Genomic DNA, 17,111 nt, shown 5'->3' on the forward strand with positions numbered 1-17,111 from the left:
CATCGTTGTCGGTGATCAGGCCTAACACTGTTGTGTCATCAGGAAACTTAATGATGGTGTTGGAGTCGTGCTTGGCCATGCAGTCGTGGGTAAACAGGAAGTACAGGAGGGAACTAAGCACGCACCCCTGAGGTGCCTCAGTGTTGAGGATCAGCGTGGCAGATGTGTTGTTGACTACCCTTTATACCTGGGGGCGGCCTGTCAGGAAGTCCAGGGTCCAGTTGCAAAGGGAGGTGTTTAGTCCCAGGGTCCTTAGCTTAGTCGAGAGATTCGTGGGGCACTATGGTGTTGAACGCTGAGCTGTAGTCAATGAACAGCATTGACAGGAGGGAACTAAGCATGCACCCCTGAGGAGCCCTGCCACATCTGACGAGCGCCAGAGACGGTGAAGTAGGATTCGATCTTAATCACTCTGGATAAGAGCGTCTGCTAAATGATTCAAATGTAAAAGTAAAAAATGTAGTCTTCAGGCTTAGCCATTGTATTCTCTTTTTAAGACCTAGGTATCATTGTAGTCCAGGCCAAGATTGAAATGACTTTTCTGATGTTTCTTAATTCAATAATGTGTCCCATCCACGCTCCTGGTTCCAGTTAAAAGGCAGGGCCAACCCCTGAACATTAATACTGCTAGTGACTCATCTTCTGGCAGGGACACAGGAAGTCCTGTCAGCTCTATCTGTATCTGCCTCTACCACAGAATGAGACTATGAAGCCTATTGCTGTGGCTTCAACTGACATGATGTTTCTTTTCATGTACATTTTCCATCTCCCCGGAAAGAGTGACAATGAATGAGCTGTTGGATGTGCAAACAGATATCTGCACAGACTTGCTGTGTGTTACATGGAATTATGTCTGTGCCTTTGCTCTGTTTTCAAGAATATGATTTAGTTTTCCACTGCTGTGGTTTGACGACAAAATTACTGTGAATATCATCACACACACACACACACACACACACACACACACACACACACACACACACACACACACACACACAGTTATGACACATTAAATGAGGCCAGTCCATGCCAGAGCATGCGCTGACCAGCTGGCAAGTGTCTTCACTGACATTTTCAACCTCTCCCTGACTGTCTGTAATACCTACATGTTTCAAGCAGACCACCAAGAACTCCAAGGTAACCTGCCTAAATGACTACCGCCCTGTAGCACTCACATCTGTGGCCATAAAAAGCTTTGAAATGCTGGTCATGGCTCACATCAACACCATCATCCCACAGTGGAGGCTCATGGTGTAGCCGGAGGAAAGCTAGCTTATGTCCTCCTCTGGGTACATTGACTTTAATACAAAACCTAGGAGGCTCATGGTTCTCACCCTTTTCCATAGACTTATACAGTAATTGTGACAACTTCCTGAGGACATCCTCCAACCTATCAGAGCTCTTGTAGCATGAACTGACATGTTGTCATCCCAATCAAAGGAGCAGAGAATGACTCTAGTACTGGAAGCATAAGCTACAGCTAGCTAGCACTGGTGAGTAATTGACTCAAAGAGAGAGAAAGGCAACAAATTAATTTCTTTCAAAATTAAGAAGCAAGATATAGAGAGAGTGCTATATTTCATAGTATATTTTTTAAAAACGTTCACTTACTTAGCTAGCATCGAATGCAGCTAGCTATTGTAGCTTACTCAATCACCCGGCTCAAACAGAAAGGGATGCTATGTTACCTAGCTAGCTATGGCTATCCAACCCTGGAACTCTTCGAAGTCAAGGTAAGCTTTTGGTTTTCTAAATGTATTTTCACCCGGGCCCGCCGGTGTAACAGCGATTCTGCTAGCTGCTGACTATACACTGTACACTGATTACTAATGTGTTAGTTCTAGTAGCTATGTTGACTACGATGTGACAACAATGTAGGCTGTGTTGTAGTGGTTCGTGGTCATGACGGTTTGGCTTGGAAAGGTTTTTTCACCTGGTCACAGACAGCTGATATGTTGTGCACAAGTCCACAAGCGAAGGGAAAAGTTGAGAGGAGGAGAGCGCGTAGATAGATGAGAGAAGGAATTATATATATAACAAACTGTTTGTATGTGGCTGTTATGAATGTGAACTGTGTGGGCATGATCAGGGGTGTATTTATTGCACTGATTCTGTTGAAAAACGTTTCTCAAACGTAAGTGGGGATAAATATACCTGAATTTGTCCGATAGAAACTCTTGTTGGACTGATGATTACACATTAGATCAGCTAGATGCAGGCAAGAGTGTGCAAGACGGTATTGAATGTGTCACTGTCACCTTGATTACTCAAAATGATCTCCATCTGTCAACCTACGTTGTGAACTTTCCTTCCTAGGCTAGGTTGTAGCAACCTCATGATGGGTACAGGGAACATTTGAGTATCATGTAGTAGCCTAAGCCTATTGCTGTTACATTGAACTGGGTGAAAGGAGTATGAATGACAGTCATCCAATATGCTGCAATAGAAATAAGACCATGTTAATCCTCCCTCATCTTAAATGGCACCGACTGCCACTGCATCCCAGACACCCTGAACCCGCTCTAATTCACATAGCGCCCCAACAGATCCACAGATGATGCAATCTCTATTGCACTCCACACTGCCCTTTACCACCTGGACAAAAGGAACACCTATGTGATAATGCTGTTCATTGGCTATTGCTCAGCATTTAACACCATAGTGCCCTCCTAGCTCATCACTAAGCTAAGGACCCCAGGACCAACCACCTCCCTCTGCAACTGGATCCTGGACTTCCTGACGGGCCACACCCAGGTGGTGAGGGTAGGCAACACCACATCTGCCGCGCTGAACCTCAACACAGGTGCCCCTCAGCGGTGTGTGCTTAGTCCACTCCTTTACTCCCTATTCACCCATGACTGTGTGGCCACGCACGACTCCATTACCATCATTAAGTTTGCAGATGACTCGATGGCGGTATGCCTGATCACCGATGACGATGAGACAGCCTACAGGGAGGAGGTCAGAGACCTGGCAATGTGGTGCCAGAACAACAACCTCTCCCTCAATGTTAGCAAGACAAAGGAGCTGTTCGTGGACTACAGGAGACGAATGGTCGAGCATGTCCACATCGACGGAGCTGTAGTGGAGCAGGTCGAGAGCTTCAAGTACCTCGGGGTCTACATCATTAAGGAATGGTCTACACACCCCAATCATGGGCCACACACACCAAGACAGTCGAGATAAACGCCTCTTCCCTCTCAGGAGGCTGAAAAGATTCAGTATGGGCCCTCAGATTCTCAAAAAGTTATACAGCTGCACCATTGAGAGTATCTTGACTGGCTGCATCATCGCAAGGTGCTACAGACGGTAGTGTGTATGGCCCAGCAAATCACTGGGGCCGAGCTCCCTGCCACCCAGGACCTGTATACCAGGCAGTGTCAGAGGAAGGCCCTAAAAATTGTCATTGACTCCAGACACCCAAGTCATAGACTGTTCTCTCTGCTACCAGACGACAAGCGGTACCGATGCACCAAGTCTGGAACCAACAGGACCCTGAACAGCTTCTACCTCCAAGACATACGACAGCTAAATAGTTAGTCCAGGTAGCTAGTGGTTAAGTATTTAACTATCTGCATTGACCCTTTTTGCAGTCTAGTCTAAGTCTTTTGACTCATCACATGTGCTGCTACTACTGTTTATTATCTATCCTGTTTCCTAGTCACTTTATCCCTACCTATATATACAGTGCCCACCACTAATATTGGCACCCTTGGTAAATACAGTTGAAGTCAGAAGTTTACATACACTTAGGTTGGAGTCATTAAAACTCCTTTTCCAACCACTCCCAAAATTTCTTGTAAACAAACTATAGTTTTGGCAAGTCAGTTAGGACATATACTTTGTGCATGACACAAGTAAATGTTCCAACAATTGTTTACAGACAGATTCTTTCACTTATAATTCACTGTATCACAATTCCAGTTGGTCAGAAGTTTACATACACTAAGTTGACTGCCTTTAAACAGCTTGGAAAATTCCAGAAAACGATGTCATGGCTTTAGAAGCTTCTGATAGGCTAATTGACATAATTTGAGTCAATTGGGGGTGTGTACCTGTGGATGTATGTAATGGTCGTCTGATGAAGAAGGATCGGACCAAAGCACAGCGTGGTAAGTGTTCATGATTTTTATTAACACTGAACACTAGAACAAAATAACAAAGTGAGAAATGAAACCGAAACAGTCCTGTCAGGTGCAGAACACTAAAACAGAAAACTACCCACAAAACACAGGTGGGAAAAGGCTACCTAAGTATGGTTCCCAATCAGAGACAACGACAGACAGCTGTCCCTGATTGAGAACCATACCCGGCCAAAACAAAGAAATACCAAAACATTGGAAAATTAACATAGAATGCCCACCCAAATCACACCCTGACCAAACCAAAATAGAGACATAAAATGCTCTCTAAGGTCAGGGCGTGACAATGTATTTCAAGGCCAACCTTCAAACTCGGTGCCTCTTTGCTTGACATCATGGGAAAATGAAAAGAAATCAGCCAAGACCTCAGAAAAAATGGTAGACCTCCACAAGTCTGGTTCATCCTTGGGAGCAATTTCCAAACGCCTGAAGGTACCACCTTCATCCGTACAAACAGTAGTACGCAAGTATAAACACCATGGGACCACGCAGCCGTCATACCGCTCAGGAAGGAGAGGAAAAAGGGGTAGGTTTGCAAGCCGAAGAACACCATCCCAACCGTGAAGCACGGGGGTGGCAGAATCATGTTGTGGGTATGTGTTGCTGCAGGAGGGACTGGTGCACTTCACAAAATAGATGGCATCATGAGGAATTTAAAATTATGTGGATATATTGAAGTAACATCTCAGACATCAGTCAGGAAGTTAAAGCTTGGTAGCAAATGGGTCTTCCAAATGGACAATGAATTGTGAAAAACTGAGTTTAAATGTATTTGGCTAAGGTGTATGTAAGCTTCCGACTTCAACTGTATGAGCAAAACAGGATGTAAAAAAACATCTCTATTGTTTATCCTCTTGGTCTTTCTTTGAAAATATTCACAAAAATCTAACTTTAATTAAAAGTAAAATAATTGAAAGAAAAAAGAAATTCTTAACATAAAATAAATATTTTTCTAAAATATAGGTTTTTATTATTGTCACCCCTTTATTCAATACTGTGTGCAACCTCCCTTTGCCAAGATAACAGCTCTGAGTCTTCTCCTATAATGCATAATGAGGTTGGAGAACACATGGCAAGGGACCTGAGACCATTCCTCAAAACAGATTCTCTTTATGCTTGTGGAGTGTCCTCTTCAGCTCATCCCACAGATTTTCTATGGGGTTTAGGCCAGGAGACTGGGATGGCCATGGCAAAACCTTGATTATGTGGTCAGAGAACCATTTTTGTGTTGATTTTGAGGTGTGCTTTGGTTCATTGTCCTGCTGGAAGATCCAACCTTGGCCCAGTTTAAGCTTCCTAGCAGAGGCAGTCATGTTTTGATTTAATATCTGCTGGTACTTGATGGAATCCATGATACTATGTTTCCTAACAAGTTGTCCAGGGCCTTTGGAAGAAAGACAGGCCCACAACATAAAAGATCCACCACCATACTTCACAGTGGGATGAGATACTTTTCTGCATGGCTAACTTTCTGTCTACGCCGAATCAACTTCTGGTGTTTGTTTCCAAAAGCTATATTTTGGTCTCATCTGACCATAGAACCCGGTCCCATTGAAAGTTCCAGTAATACTTGGCAAACTGTAGGTGCTTGGGTTTGTTGTTTGATGACAGCAAAGGCGTTTCTATGGCAACCCTCCTAAACAACTTGTGGTTACGTAGGTGGCGTCTGATCTGGAGTTCTGGAGACTTTCTGATCCCAAGACCCAACTAACGTCTGCAATTCTCCAGCTGTGATCCTTGGACATTTTTTAGCCACTGTTACCATCCTCCTCACTGTGCGTAGGGTCAATATAGACACACGTCCTCTTCCAGGCCAACTGTTAACATCTCCAGTTGCTTTAAACCTCTTAATTATTGCCCTGATAGTGGAAATGGGCATTTTCAACCGTTGAGCTATTTTCTCATAGCCATTTCCTGGTTTGTGCAGCTCAACAACCTTTTGTCGCACATCATTACTGTATTCTCTGGTCTTTCCCATTGTGATGGATGACTATGGGAACTTGGCCTGTATGTCACCTCATATTTATACCCCAATGAATGGTTTAAAGTCATGGTTTAACACTTAAGTATTCCTAATCACTCAGGTGAACTTAAAATGTAAAATATGCATGGAAATATACTTCAGTTAGATTTACTCATAAGAATTTCTAGGGGTGTTTTGGAGAAAAATATTTATTTAATTTACTTCACATTTATTAATTTTTACTTCATTTTACTTCAATTAAAGGTTCGATTTTTTTGTGAGTATTTTGAATAAAACACCAAGAGGATAAACATCAAATATATATATTTTTTACAGACCGTTTTGCTCATGTTTACCAAGGATGCCAATATAAGTGGCATCCTTGGTAAAGGGCACTGCACATATCTACCTCAATTCCCTCATAGCCCTGCACATCGACTCACTTCTGGTACCCAGTGTAAATAGCCAAGTTATCATTACTCATTGCATATTTATTCCTAGTGTTATAATTGTTCTATTTTTCAAATACTTTTCCTTTTCCTCTCTGCACTGTTAGTCTACACCTGTTGTTTATGAAGCAAGTGACAAATAAGATGTTATTTGATTTGAGTGTCAGATTGAGTGTTTGAAGAACAGAACAGCTGTAATCTGTGTCCTTACTCGGGTACCTGTCATCATGTACCTTTGTGAGTTTGTGAGTCACATTTTGTAGCAAGCTGTTGTTGCACTTATTTTTTTATTTTAGTTTTATTTAACTAGGAAAGTCATTTAATAACAAATTCTTATTTTAATGACAGCCTTGGAACAGTGGGTTAACTGCCTGTTCAGGAGCAGAATGACAGATTTGTACCTTGTCAGCTCGGGGGTTTGAACTTGCAACCTTCCGGTTACTAGTCCAACACTAGTAACTAGTAATCACTAGGCTACCCTGCCGCCCCAAGATGACGAGTGGTTGAATTCTGGGGATTGCAGTGTAAGAATGGTGCAAAGGGGGCTGATGGGATTTCCAGTTGATAATGTGGGTAATAGGGTGCATTTTATGCTGTTTTACCTTTGTGTGTGTGTGTGTGTGTGTGTGTGTGTGGACCTCTGCAAACTGAAGACTAAATCATGACTGTGTAAACATTTCTGTGAATAAACAACCTCAGTGACTGACTAAATTAAAATGAGAGCATATTGTCTTCTGATGAATATTTTTTAGCCTGTAATGATGATTTGAGTTAAGGAATAAATTGAATTTCAGCCCTGTTTGGCAGATGCGTGACTTGACCTAGGTGTGGGTGGACAGAGTGGGTCTTCTTCCTTTTCACCAGATGGGGTTTGGAGTTATGGATGTGGTCGTGCCGACCGCCTGCCGCTGTTTTATAGTTCTAATAGTTCTTCCTGGCTGTATGTAATAAGACTTAAGATTTCCTGGGTTAACAATGTAAGAAATAATACAAAAAAAAAAAAATACTGCATAGTTTCCTAAGAACGTGAATCGAGGCAACCATCTCTGTCGGCGCCATCTTCATACCATCTCTGTCGGCGCCAGCTCTCACCCCCTCCCTTCCACAAAGATGTAGTTCAGTACTTTTCCATCACACAGTTGGAAAAAGGTTTCTCCATGCTCCTCCGTGCATATCACAGGACATCTTATCAGTCAGGGAGGTCTTGAGTTATTGGGAGTACTCATTCTCACAGTCCACTGCAGTCCAGTAAATAATTACACTTCTCATACAAAGAGCTTGAACCTTACACTAATTTTGATTTCTAAGGCTATATAAAACAATCTATTCATACTAAGAGGATATAATGATATAAAACAGTAAGAATATAAAACAGTAATTTGCAATCTATCAATACAAAAGCTCTGGAGAATCCAGCTCTAGTGAGGCGGATAATTTGCCTTGATCTCTGCTCCCAGAACACACTCCCACAACACAAACACACACCTTCTGGTTGCCAGTTCATCTCCCTCTTGCCATTGTCTGTTAACATTCTGGCTATTGGTCTCTCTAACTTCAAGGATACATATGCCCTATATAAACACTCTCTGTTAAGCCTGTAGAATCAGTTAAAGAGATTCTCTGGTACTTTTGTAATCTTTATTAGTTCTGAAAGTAGAGCTCACAAGCCAAAAGGGGTTCTCTCTCTCAATCTGCATCTTGCTAGTTCTCACTCAAATGGCGAGGGGCTAACATTCATTGGCTGAAACTTGAATTGCTACGAGGCTGACCCGCGTGGGGGGGAAATGTAGGGCGCTGCGCAGCTTCCTGTAAACAGTCACTTTCAAACTATGGATTTCGTGGCTAATTAAGATAAGGCTGTAATTCTGATCATAGATTATGCATGTATGAACTACAGATTGACACATCCAGCCCGAAGCGGGAGGTTTCAAAAATACTTACTAGTTGCCAAAGTTCCGGAGCATGTCTTTAAGTACTAAACAACATAAAAGCGTCAATGCAAACAGTTGTATTTTCCCCCGAAAAAATTGCCTGCTTGAGCACACAGAATGTTTTAGAAGTCTGTCAGAAGTCCCTTTTATCAGTTATTTTCCAGTTCAGGTGGAACAGAAAAACAACAGCCGTCATCAATGAGTCTTGTTCTCTGTGTTAGATGTATAAAACCTTTTACTCTGTCAAGTCACTTACTGTACACCTCATTGAATATGGATGAGAGAGATCAAATCCAAAGAAAAGACACTTATAGTTTTTGTATCATAAACAAGGCCATCAACACAACGATTTGAAAGCCCTCCGTTCTATGCATACATTTGCTGCTATTACAGAATGGGGAAGTAATATATCCTCAATTTTCATCAAAGACCTTGCTGCTATTGTACTGCAAACAGATGTCGTCTGAAAGCTTTGAAGTAGATCTCAATGCTGGACTTTTGATTTGGTTTAATCTGTATGGTGTGTTGCTATGCTCACTGTGTGTGTGTGTTTATTTGTTTATGGAACCTTTCTGCCGTCAGTCACACACACACACACCATGCCCTTTGTCTGCTCATTTGTGCTACCATGGTGACAGTAAACATGGCTACCTTTATTTCCCCTCTCCCCCTCCTCCCCTGGCAGCCGTTGTCATCCTGTATATATTAAACCAGACAGGCCGGGAAAGGTTTTCCCCTAATCACATATCAGAGTTTAGCTTTGAATCTATCAATCGGAGGGGACTGCAATTTATTTAAACAATTAAAAGACTGAGGAGAGGAGAGCAAAGGAGAGGAGACGAGAGGAGCCTGTTTGGAATAGGTAGAGGAGATAGTATTTAGTGAATCACAAAATCCTGCAAACCCATCCTTTTAGTCCGTTACCTCTGGCCAAAATTCCCAGTAGCTGAACACCTGTGTGTTATGACATTTAATCTCATCTATAGAGAGTTGATCTACAAAAGAGCCTGAAGCCTCATGTAAGGTATCTCGTTACACAGGACAGCACTGTAGTATCACAGTGGAAGTGTGCCCGGAGTTCTCTGTACATATGATTAAACATTGATCAGACACTTATGCACTCTGCGTTTTTGTGTGTTTGGTTTTACTATCCTTGTGGGGACCAGAATTCCTCACAAAAAAAAGGCTATTTTAGGCTTAGGGGTTAGCATTATAATAATATTTAGGGTTTGGGGTTAGGGTTGAGGTTAACGGTTAGGGAAAATAGGATTTTGAATGTGAATCAATTGTTTGGTCCCCACAATTATAGTAAAACAAAGTTGTGTGTATGCTTGTGTTTTTCTTTAAAAAGTGGAAAACAGAAGGGAACAAGCAGATTAGGAGGACTGTACCCTTGACAACGGTATCAGACAGTGCCACACTTGACCCTAAACTCAATCAAGCCAGTGCAACTGTCCTGGGATCTAAACTCAATCAACCCTACGATCCTGATATGTGGCCAAAATATTAATTTTATGGAGCGTGGTGGTGGACAAGTGAGTTTCAGAGGGAAGGTCTCCCTGACCCTTATCCTCAACCCTCCCAGCTCTGCCTCACTCTGCCTGTGTTTACTCTATAGCTGTTCACCCCCTATGAATGTTTTCATATAAGGATGAGTTATCTGCCGCCTGGAGTGCTTAATGATGGAGTGACCGGTGCCTCAGACTCAGAGGCTCCACGCTCTAGTGAGTGATTGAAAAAGATAGATAGTTCATCATGCTACTCAGTGGACAGAATACACTATTGATTGCCACTCAGCACAACAACAGCACGGCTTCTACAGTTACAACAACATGATGAAGATTGATACTACAGATCACAGACACAAGCTGACTGGCTGGCTGTGTCTGAATATCCATACTAGCGTACTACATACTTAAACTGCATACTATGTAGTCATCGTCGCATACTATTTAGCATGTACGGTTTAGTAAAAAGTATGCAGTATGCCACTGGCTGAGTAGGGGAGGTGAGGCCGAGTGCGGGTGGATTTTTCCATATTCAACAGAAATGCATAGCGTTAACCAATCTGATAATAGCTCAGTTCCAATTTGATTAATTACTCTAAACGTTGAATAGAATAGGAACCACCGGTCCTGGCAACCATCATTACGCGCACCTGGCATCAAATATTACGCGGTCTACTCTACATGATTAGGCTCACCTGGACTCCATTTCCTCTCTCATTACCTCCCCTATATCTGCCACTCGCTTAGGTCTATTCCCCAGGCAGTAATAATGTTGTTCCATGTCCATACTCTACACTTGTGTCTTGCGGTGTGCTCTGGTACGTTTATTATTATACTCACTACCTGCACTTGCTTCCCATCTCCCAGCATCGTCGTGACAGAAGCCCATACAGCCCATCTATCCTATTTAAAAAGGACTGAAGACAGAAACAAGTTTGGTTCAATTTCAACATATTTATTAGTGAAACCAAAGTGCTGTAACAAAAAAAAAATAACTTGTGTTTTCAAAGATGTGATCATTTTAATGAGAACAAAAATGACTTAGCCTACATTTGAACACCACCGCAGAAGCTTCGCTATTCGGTATCTTCCCAATTAAGTAGCCTAGTTTTGTTGTTTGGCTACTTGAAGAGAACAAGGGTCTATCATTTGCAACCCACATTTTCCAATGCATTGTGGAAAAGTATGCATCCAATTCTACTAGATGAAGAGCCGAAATGAGTATAACATTCTGGCGTTTAAACCATACTCGATTTTCGAATACTGAGAATGCATCATGCGAGATTGCTTTGTTTCCCATTATTTGTTGATTTCTGTAGCGTGTCCCCCCCATATCTAATTGATCAGCTCTTGTTAAAGCCAAAAATAGTATGACATCTGGGCATTTAAAGTAGACTCGATTTTCACATATGGCCACTGACTGACTGACAGGCAGGCACACACAGACAGGGATCATCAGTGCCTAACCCAGTGGGGATGTGGGATCTACTAAATTAAGCGGGCATGGAACACAATATACTGTTAGGCAGTGTGTCAAATGAGATGACTCGTCTTGCCACTCTGTAGGGGACACTTAAGTTTGAGGTAGTAGGAACTTCTAAGTAGAGTCTGCTCTTTGCATCCTGGGCTGAAACCGTTTTAGGTAGGGCTTTGATCACTGGCCGGGATTGAGACTTTAGCGATGCAATTGGATTAATTACTTTGGAATCTCATCCTGTAATGTAAAGAGGACAGATTGGCCCCATTTTGACCCCACACACATCCCATACATACTTGACTGTGTGTCTGTCGGCTGCCCAAGCCGTGTGTGTGTGTGTTCTCTCTCAAACACAACAGGAATGTAAAGCTTGTGGTAGGCCTGATCACCGACAACGACGAGATAGCCTATAGGGAGGAGGTCAGAGACCTGGCCGGGTGGTGCCAGAATAACAACCTATCCCTTAACATAATCAAGACAAAGGAGATGATTGTGGACTACAGGAAAAGGAGGACCGAGCACGTCCCCATTCTCATCGATGGGGCTGTAGTGGAGCAGGTTGAGAGCTTCAAGTTCCTTGGTGTCCACATCACCAACAAACTAGAATGGTCCAAACACACCAAGACAGTCGTGAAGAGGGCACAACAAAGCCTATTCCCCATCAGGAAACTAAAATGATTTGGCATGGGTCCTCAGATCCTCAAAAGGTTCTACAGCTGCAACATCGAGAGTGTCCTTACTGGTTGCATCACTGCCTAGTATGGCAACTGTTCGGCCTCCGAACGAGCTCTTCAGAGGGTAGTGCGTACGGCCCAGTACATCACTGGGGATAAGCTGCCTCCCATCCAGGACCTCGTCAGAGGAAGGCCCTAAAAATTCTCAACGACCCCACACACCTCAGTCATAGAATGTTCTCTCTCCTACCGCATGGCAAGCGGTACCGGAGCACCAAGTCTAGGACCAAATGGCTTCTCAACAGTTTTACCCCCAAGCCTTAAGACTCCTGAACAAGTAATTAAATGGCTACCCAGACTATTTGCGTTGTCCCCCCAACCCCTCTTTTACGCTACTGCTACTCTCTGTTTATCATATATGCATAGCCACTTTAACCATACCTACATGTACATACTACCTCAATTAGCCCGACTAACCAGTGCCCGTATATAGATTCGCTACTGTATATAGCCTCGCTACTGTTATTTTTCACTGTCTTATTACTGTTGTATTATTCTTTACGTATCTATCGTTCACTAAATACCATTTTGTTAAACTTAAAAATCGCACTGTTGGTTGGGGTCTGTAAGTAAGCTTTTCACTGTAAGGTCTACACCTGTTGTATTCGGCGCACGTGACAAATAAACTTTAATTTGAGTTGGTGGTAGCAGCAGGGGTGGGTGTTCAGCAACATGTTAATGCGGTAGTCAGAAAATTCAATGGCAAGAGAGGGCTGAGAGGGTAACACAGAGACAGGGAGAGGGAAGGTAGAAGACACGGAGAGAGAAACATATAGGTAGTATTTTGCAGAAAGGGAGAGAACGGACATTTTGTGCTATAATTCAGAGAATGAAAAACAGAAATTAAGAGAGAATGGCGTGAATGGAGAGTGAAATCTTTTGATTCACCAATACCCCCCTACACACACAGACACACACACAATGTATGGTGGCAAATCTCACAATCTTCATCCTGACATCTGTATCATTAAACTAAGATGGGTTCCCGGTCTTCCTGGAGGCTACAGAGGGAGGGTGAAGTCATGTTGAAGAGTTCTAGACAGGGTGACTGTGTTGAGATGGATGGGCATGGGAGAGCGTGCATTTATTCCAGACACAATCATACTAACACAATACTCTCAAACACACACTGATAAACACTGTCAGATACAGTACATATGGTGTGGCAATCAGGCGCACAGCTTTTGGCCAGTGGAGATTAAGCAGATTTAATTAACCTAATTATAGTTGGCCTTGCTTACATCAGATCTGATTCTATTATGACAGGGATTTCTCTTTCTGATTACTGTTCTGGTGTAATGCAGAAAATTATCTCTGTCTGAGTGTGTGTGTGTGTTATGACAACTGTAGTCTTCTCATCCACCCTCTCCACTGTTTCTCATCCCTCTCTGAGTGTTGCTGTGAAGAATGCCTCAGTGCCCTGTCAGCGGGCGGAGAGGGTGTATGTAGCGTGGGCAGAGATACTCTAGTGGACAGGGCACCTGCTTGGCACAGGGCATACAACTCTGACAGAGGGGAATGCCAGCCCTGGGAATTTGGGTGTGTCTGGCCTTTTGGGTGTTGAAATTAGCTTTCTGCTATTCTGTGTGTGCTCGTTCGTTGGAGTGTTTTGCTCGTGTATTATCTACAGGGAGTGTAGAAGAAACGGTTGGTGTGTAGGACAGTTCTGTAGACACCAGCTGGAGATAGGAAGGGAGACATTACAGCCCTGCTCCTGTGCAGATGGCTTACTGGCCAACACACACACTGTTACTAGTGCTGTACATTTGTGTGTGTGTGTGTGTGTGTGTGTGTGTGTGTGTGTGTGTGTGTGTGTGTGTGTGTTCTGCCCATCCCACTTGAAGAGCCCCAACAATGCCTCTGAACAGACTGGGGGATTATATTAGCATACACTATAGAGATCTTGTTGCATATCTGTGTGTGTGTGTGGTGATGCACATGTGGTCTTGAACACGTCTGTGTATGTGTTGTGGTATAGGTGTTATACCACGGCATTGTTCCATACTCGTTTCTGATTGGCTAAAAGCGCATTCTAGAGTGGGAATGTGGTGAGTAATGAGCATGAATGTCTCCGGTCTGTCAACGTTGCAGTCATGACGCAAATGGTGCTATGCTGTCATCCTCCCACATGTTTCTCATTTGACCAGATGTTTTCAGCAACTGGTATTGTTGACCTCAGTTGTCATATTGCCAAATATGCTAGCAACAAACTATTTAGCTAGCTTCTAGCCTAGTGTTTGATATACAATGCAACCACCTCTACGGTAATGAACAGTGTCCTAACCAGACGGCAACTTTTTTCATGCCAAATTAAATCACGCATCATCAGCTCCTTCTTATGGATGTATCCAAATAAATGTCACTAGCAGACAGCTTAAATAAACACATGCAGCTACTTTACTGTTATTCTGGCGGCACTGTTTGACGTGACTGGTATGACATGTCCTCCATTATTTCCAAGATAATGTACAGAGCGTCTATCTCTTACATGTACCTCTGTATTTGTGGTCCTGCTAGAAACCATCTCTGCAGTAATTTGCTCCTCCATCCTCAGGCGCTGAAGGAGTGGCTGTGACAGATGTGTTTGTCTGCTATTATACTGCAGGCTCCCTGACCACCAATGACTATCCCTTTCTCACCAGCTCAGACACACCTCTGCTCTTCAATCTGGGGAAAGAGTCTATACTGCACACATACATCTGATGAAATCTACTCAGATGTACACTGAATGTACAAAACATTAGGAACACCTTCCTAATATTGAGTTGCACCCCTTTTTGTCCCCAGAACAGACTCAATTCGTCGGGGCATGGGACTGTAATTGGTGTCGAAAGCGTTCCACATAGATGTTGACTCCAATGCTTCCCGCAGCTGTATCAAGTTGGCTTGATGTCCTTTGGGTGGTGGACCATTCCTGATACACACGGGAAATGGTTGAGCGTGAAAAACCCAGCAGCGTTGCAGTTCTTGACACACTCAAACCGGTGCACCTGGCACCTACTACCATACCCTGTTCAAAAGCACTTAAATGTTTTGTCTTGCCCATTTTACCTGGATTCACATGGTAATTTTATGTCATGGAAAGAGCAGTTGTTCCTAATGTTCTGTGCACTCAAGTGTATAGTCAATGAACGAATTCATAGAACTGAACCAGAGCTGTAAACACGCATCATTAAAGGGGCAATCTGCAGTTGCTACATCCATTTTTGGACTATATTAATGATATGTAACCATTGTTTCTTGAAGATTACTTATAAATGCATCATGAGCTTAGTTCAACTGTCATAACCCATCAGAACCCAAAATATAAACTTGTTTCACTCCAATGTTTGTAAACAAAGTAAATGTAAACATTTGACATTACATTTGAGTCATTTAGCAGACAAGAGCGACTTACAGTCATGAGTGCATATATTTTCATACTGGTTCCCCATAACCTTAGCGTTAGAAGCGACATGCTCTACCAACTCAGCCACATGGGACTATACAAACACGATATTGCTTCAAAAAATGTTAAACTATCGTTTTGATAGCATGGATGGTCAGTCCTTGGATCCATAGCTCTGTTTTTGAACTTGAAAGTGGTTGTATTTCTCCAGCCCCATTCCTCAGCTTTTTACCAAAACATTATTTCAACTGCTGATTCCCCCTTTAACATAGGAACACAATCATTTGACAGTGGTTGAATATCGATCATCTTTCCCACCGGAGGGGACGTGATGGAATTCAAATGGAAATGATATTGATTCCAGCTCATCACTTTAGTGGGGTTTACAAGTACGATGCAAGTCGCTCCATGTTGATACATTCATACATTACTACAGACAATGATCCTTTTGAAAATCATTCCCAAGGATGATGAGGTAATACTATGTCATCACCATTAGTCTATGGTCATGGGCATCACAAAGGCTTGTAATGGAGGTTGTGTGTAAGGCCTATGTCACCTCTAAGGCGACAGTAAACGCTGTATGTCAGGCTTATGTCATGATGAAATCTTCTCTCATTGTGTTCGTTTCCAGCTTGATAACCCAGACGAGCAGGCTGCACAGATCAGGAGAGAACTGGACGGACGACTGCAGATGGCTGATCAGATCGCCAGGGTAAGACACCACTACCTGAAAGTAAAGTAGAGAATTAGACACCAACCCACCCCTCTTAAATCACCTCACCAGAGCTGTAACAGATACTGTAGAAGGCAGTAGGCCTAAGGCCTATACACTAAGTAGTAGAGGTGCTACAGTGTGTGTGTGTTGTGAACCGTAGGCCCTCACATGAGCAAAACAGCCTCAATAATGTAAAAGCAGAGGTAGACTCAGGGCAGGAGTACCCATGAATAAACATCCTCTTTAAAAAAATACTGTACACTTTATGGTCGTAGACTTCACTATGGACGTGTGTGTGATTGTGTGCCTGCGTGTGTATGTCCCTGTGTGTATGCCTGCGTGCATCTGTCTAACAGGGCGGCAAGTTTCCCAAGTTTGTGTCCAAAGAGATGGAGGCCATGTTCATAGAGGAGCTGAGATCCTCAGTGAACCTGCTGATGGCTAACCTGGAGAGCATGCCCGTGTCCAAGGGAGGAGAGTTCAAACTGCAGAAGCTCAAACGAGGGCACAACACCTCCATCATAGACATGGGCCAGGAGGACGAGAACACGCTGTCCAAGTCTGATGTGGTGCTCTCCTTCACTCTGGAGGTATGGTTGGTTAACACTGCAGCTCACTCAGCCTGCCTGAGACACAGAAATATCTAGAGTCAATAAATGTTCAACCCGTTATGTCAAGAATAAATGGGTAAAGGAGTAAAAATGTGTTTAACACGTCACATAATAAGTTGCAGGGACTCTGTGTACAATAATTGTGTTTTAACAGGATTTTTGAATGACCTCATCTCTGTACCCCACACAT

The 17,111-nt window shown here is 43.0% G+C and overlaps 1 protein-coding gene across 12 annotated transcripts in view; it reads left to right on the forward strand.

The window, feature by feature from the left end:
• Positions 1-17,111, forward strand: part of LOC112255258 (calcium-dependent secretion activator 1) — a 180,363-nt gene that overhangs the window by 48,048 nt on the left and 115,204 nt on the right. For all 12 annotated transcript variants that reach the window (XM_042324355.1, XM_042324357.1, XM_042324354.1 and 9 more), the window contains exons 4-5: positions 16,227-16,307; positions 16,667-16,900. In XM_042324355.1, the coding sequence (XP_042180289.1) occupies positions 16,227-16,307; positions 16,667-16,900 (315 nt within the window). The remainder of the gene's footprint in view (positions 1-16,226; positions 16,308-16,666; positions 16,901-17,111) is intronic.

This window comes from Oncorhynchus tshawytscha, linkage group LG07 (assembly GCF_018296145.1).
Source record: "Oncorhynchus tshawytscha isolate Ot180627B linkage group LG07, Otsh_v2.0, whole genome shotgun sequence".
NCBI lineage: Eukaryota > Metazoa > Chordata > Actinopteri > Salmoniformes > Salmonidae > Oncorhynchus > Oncorhynchus tshawytscha.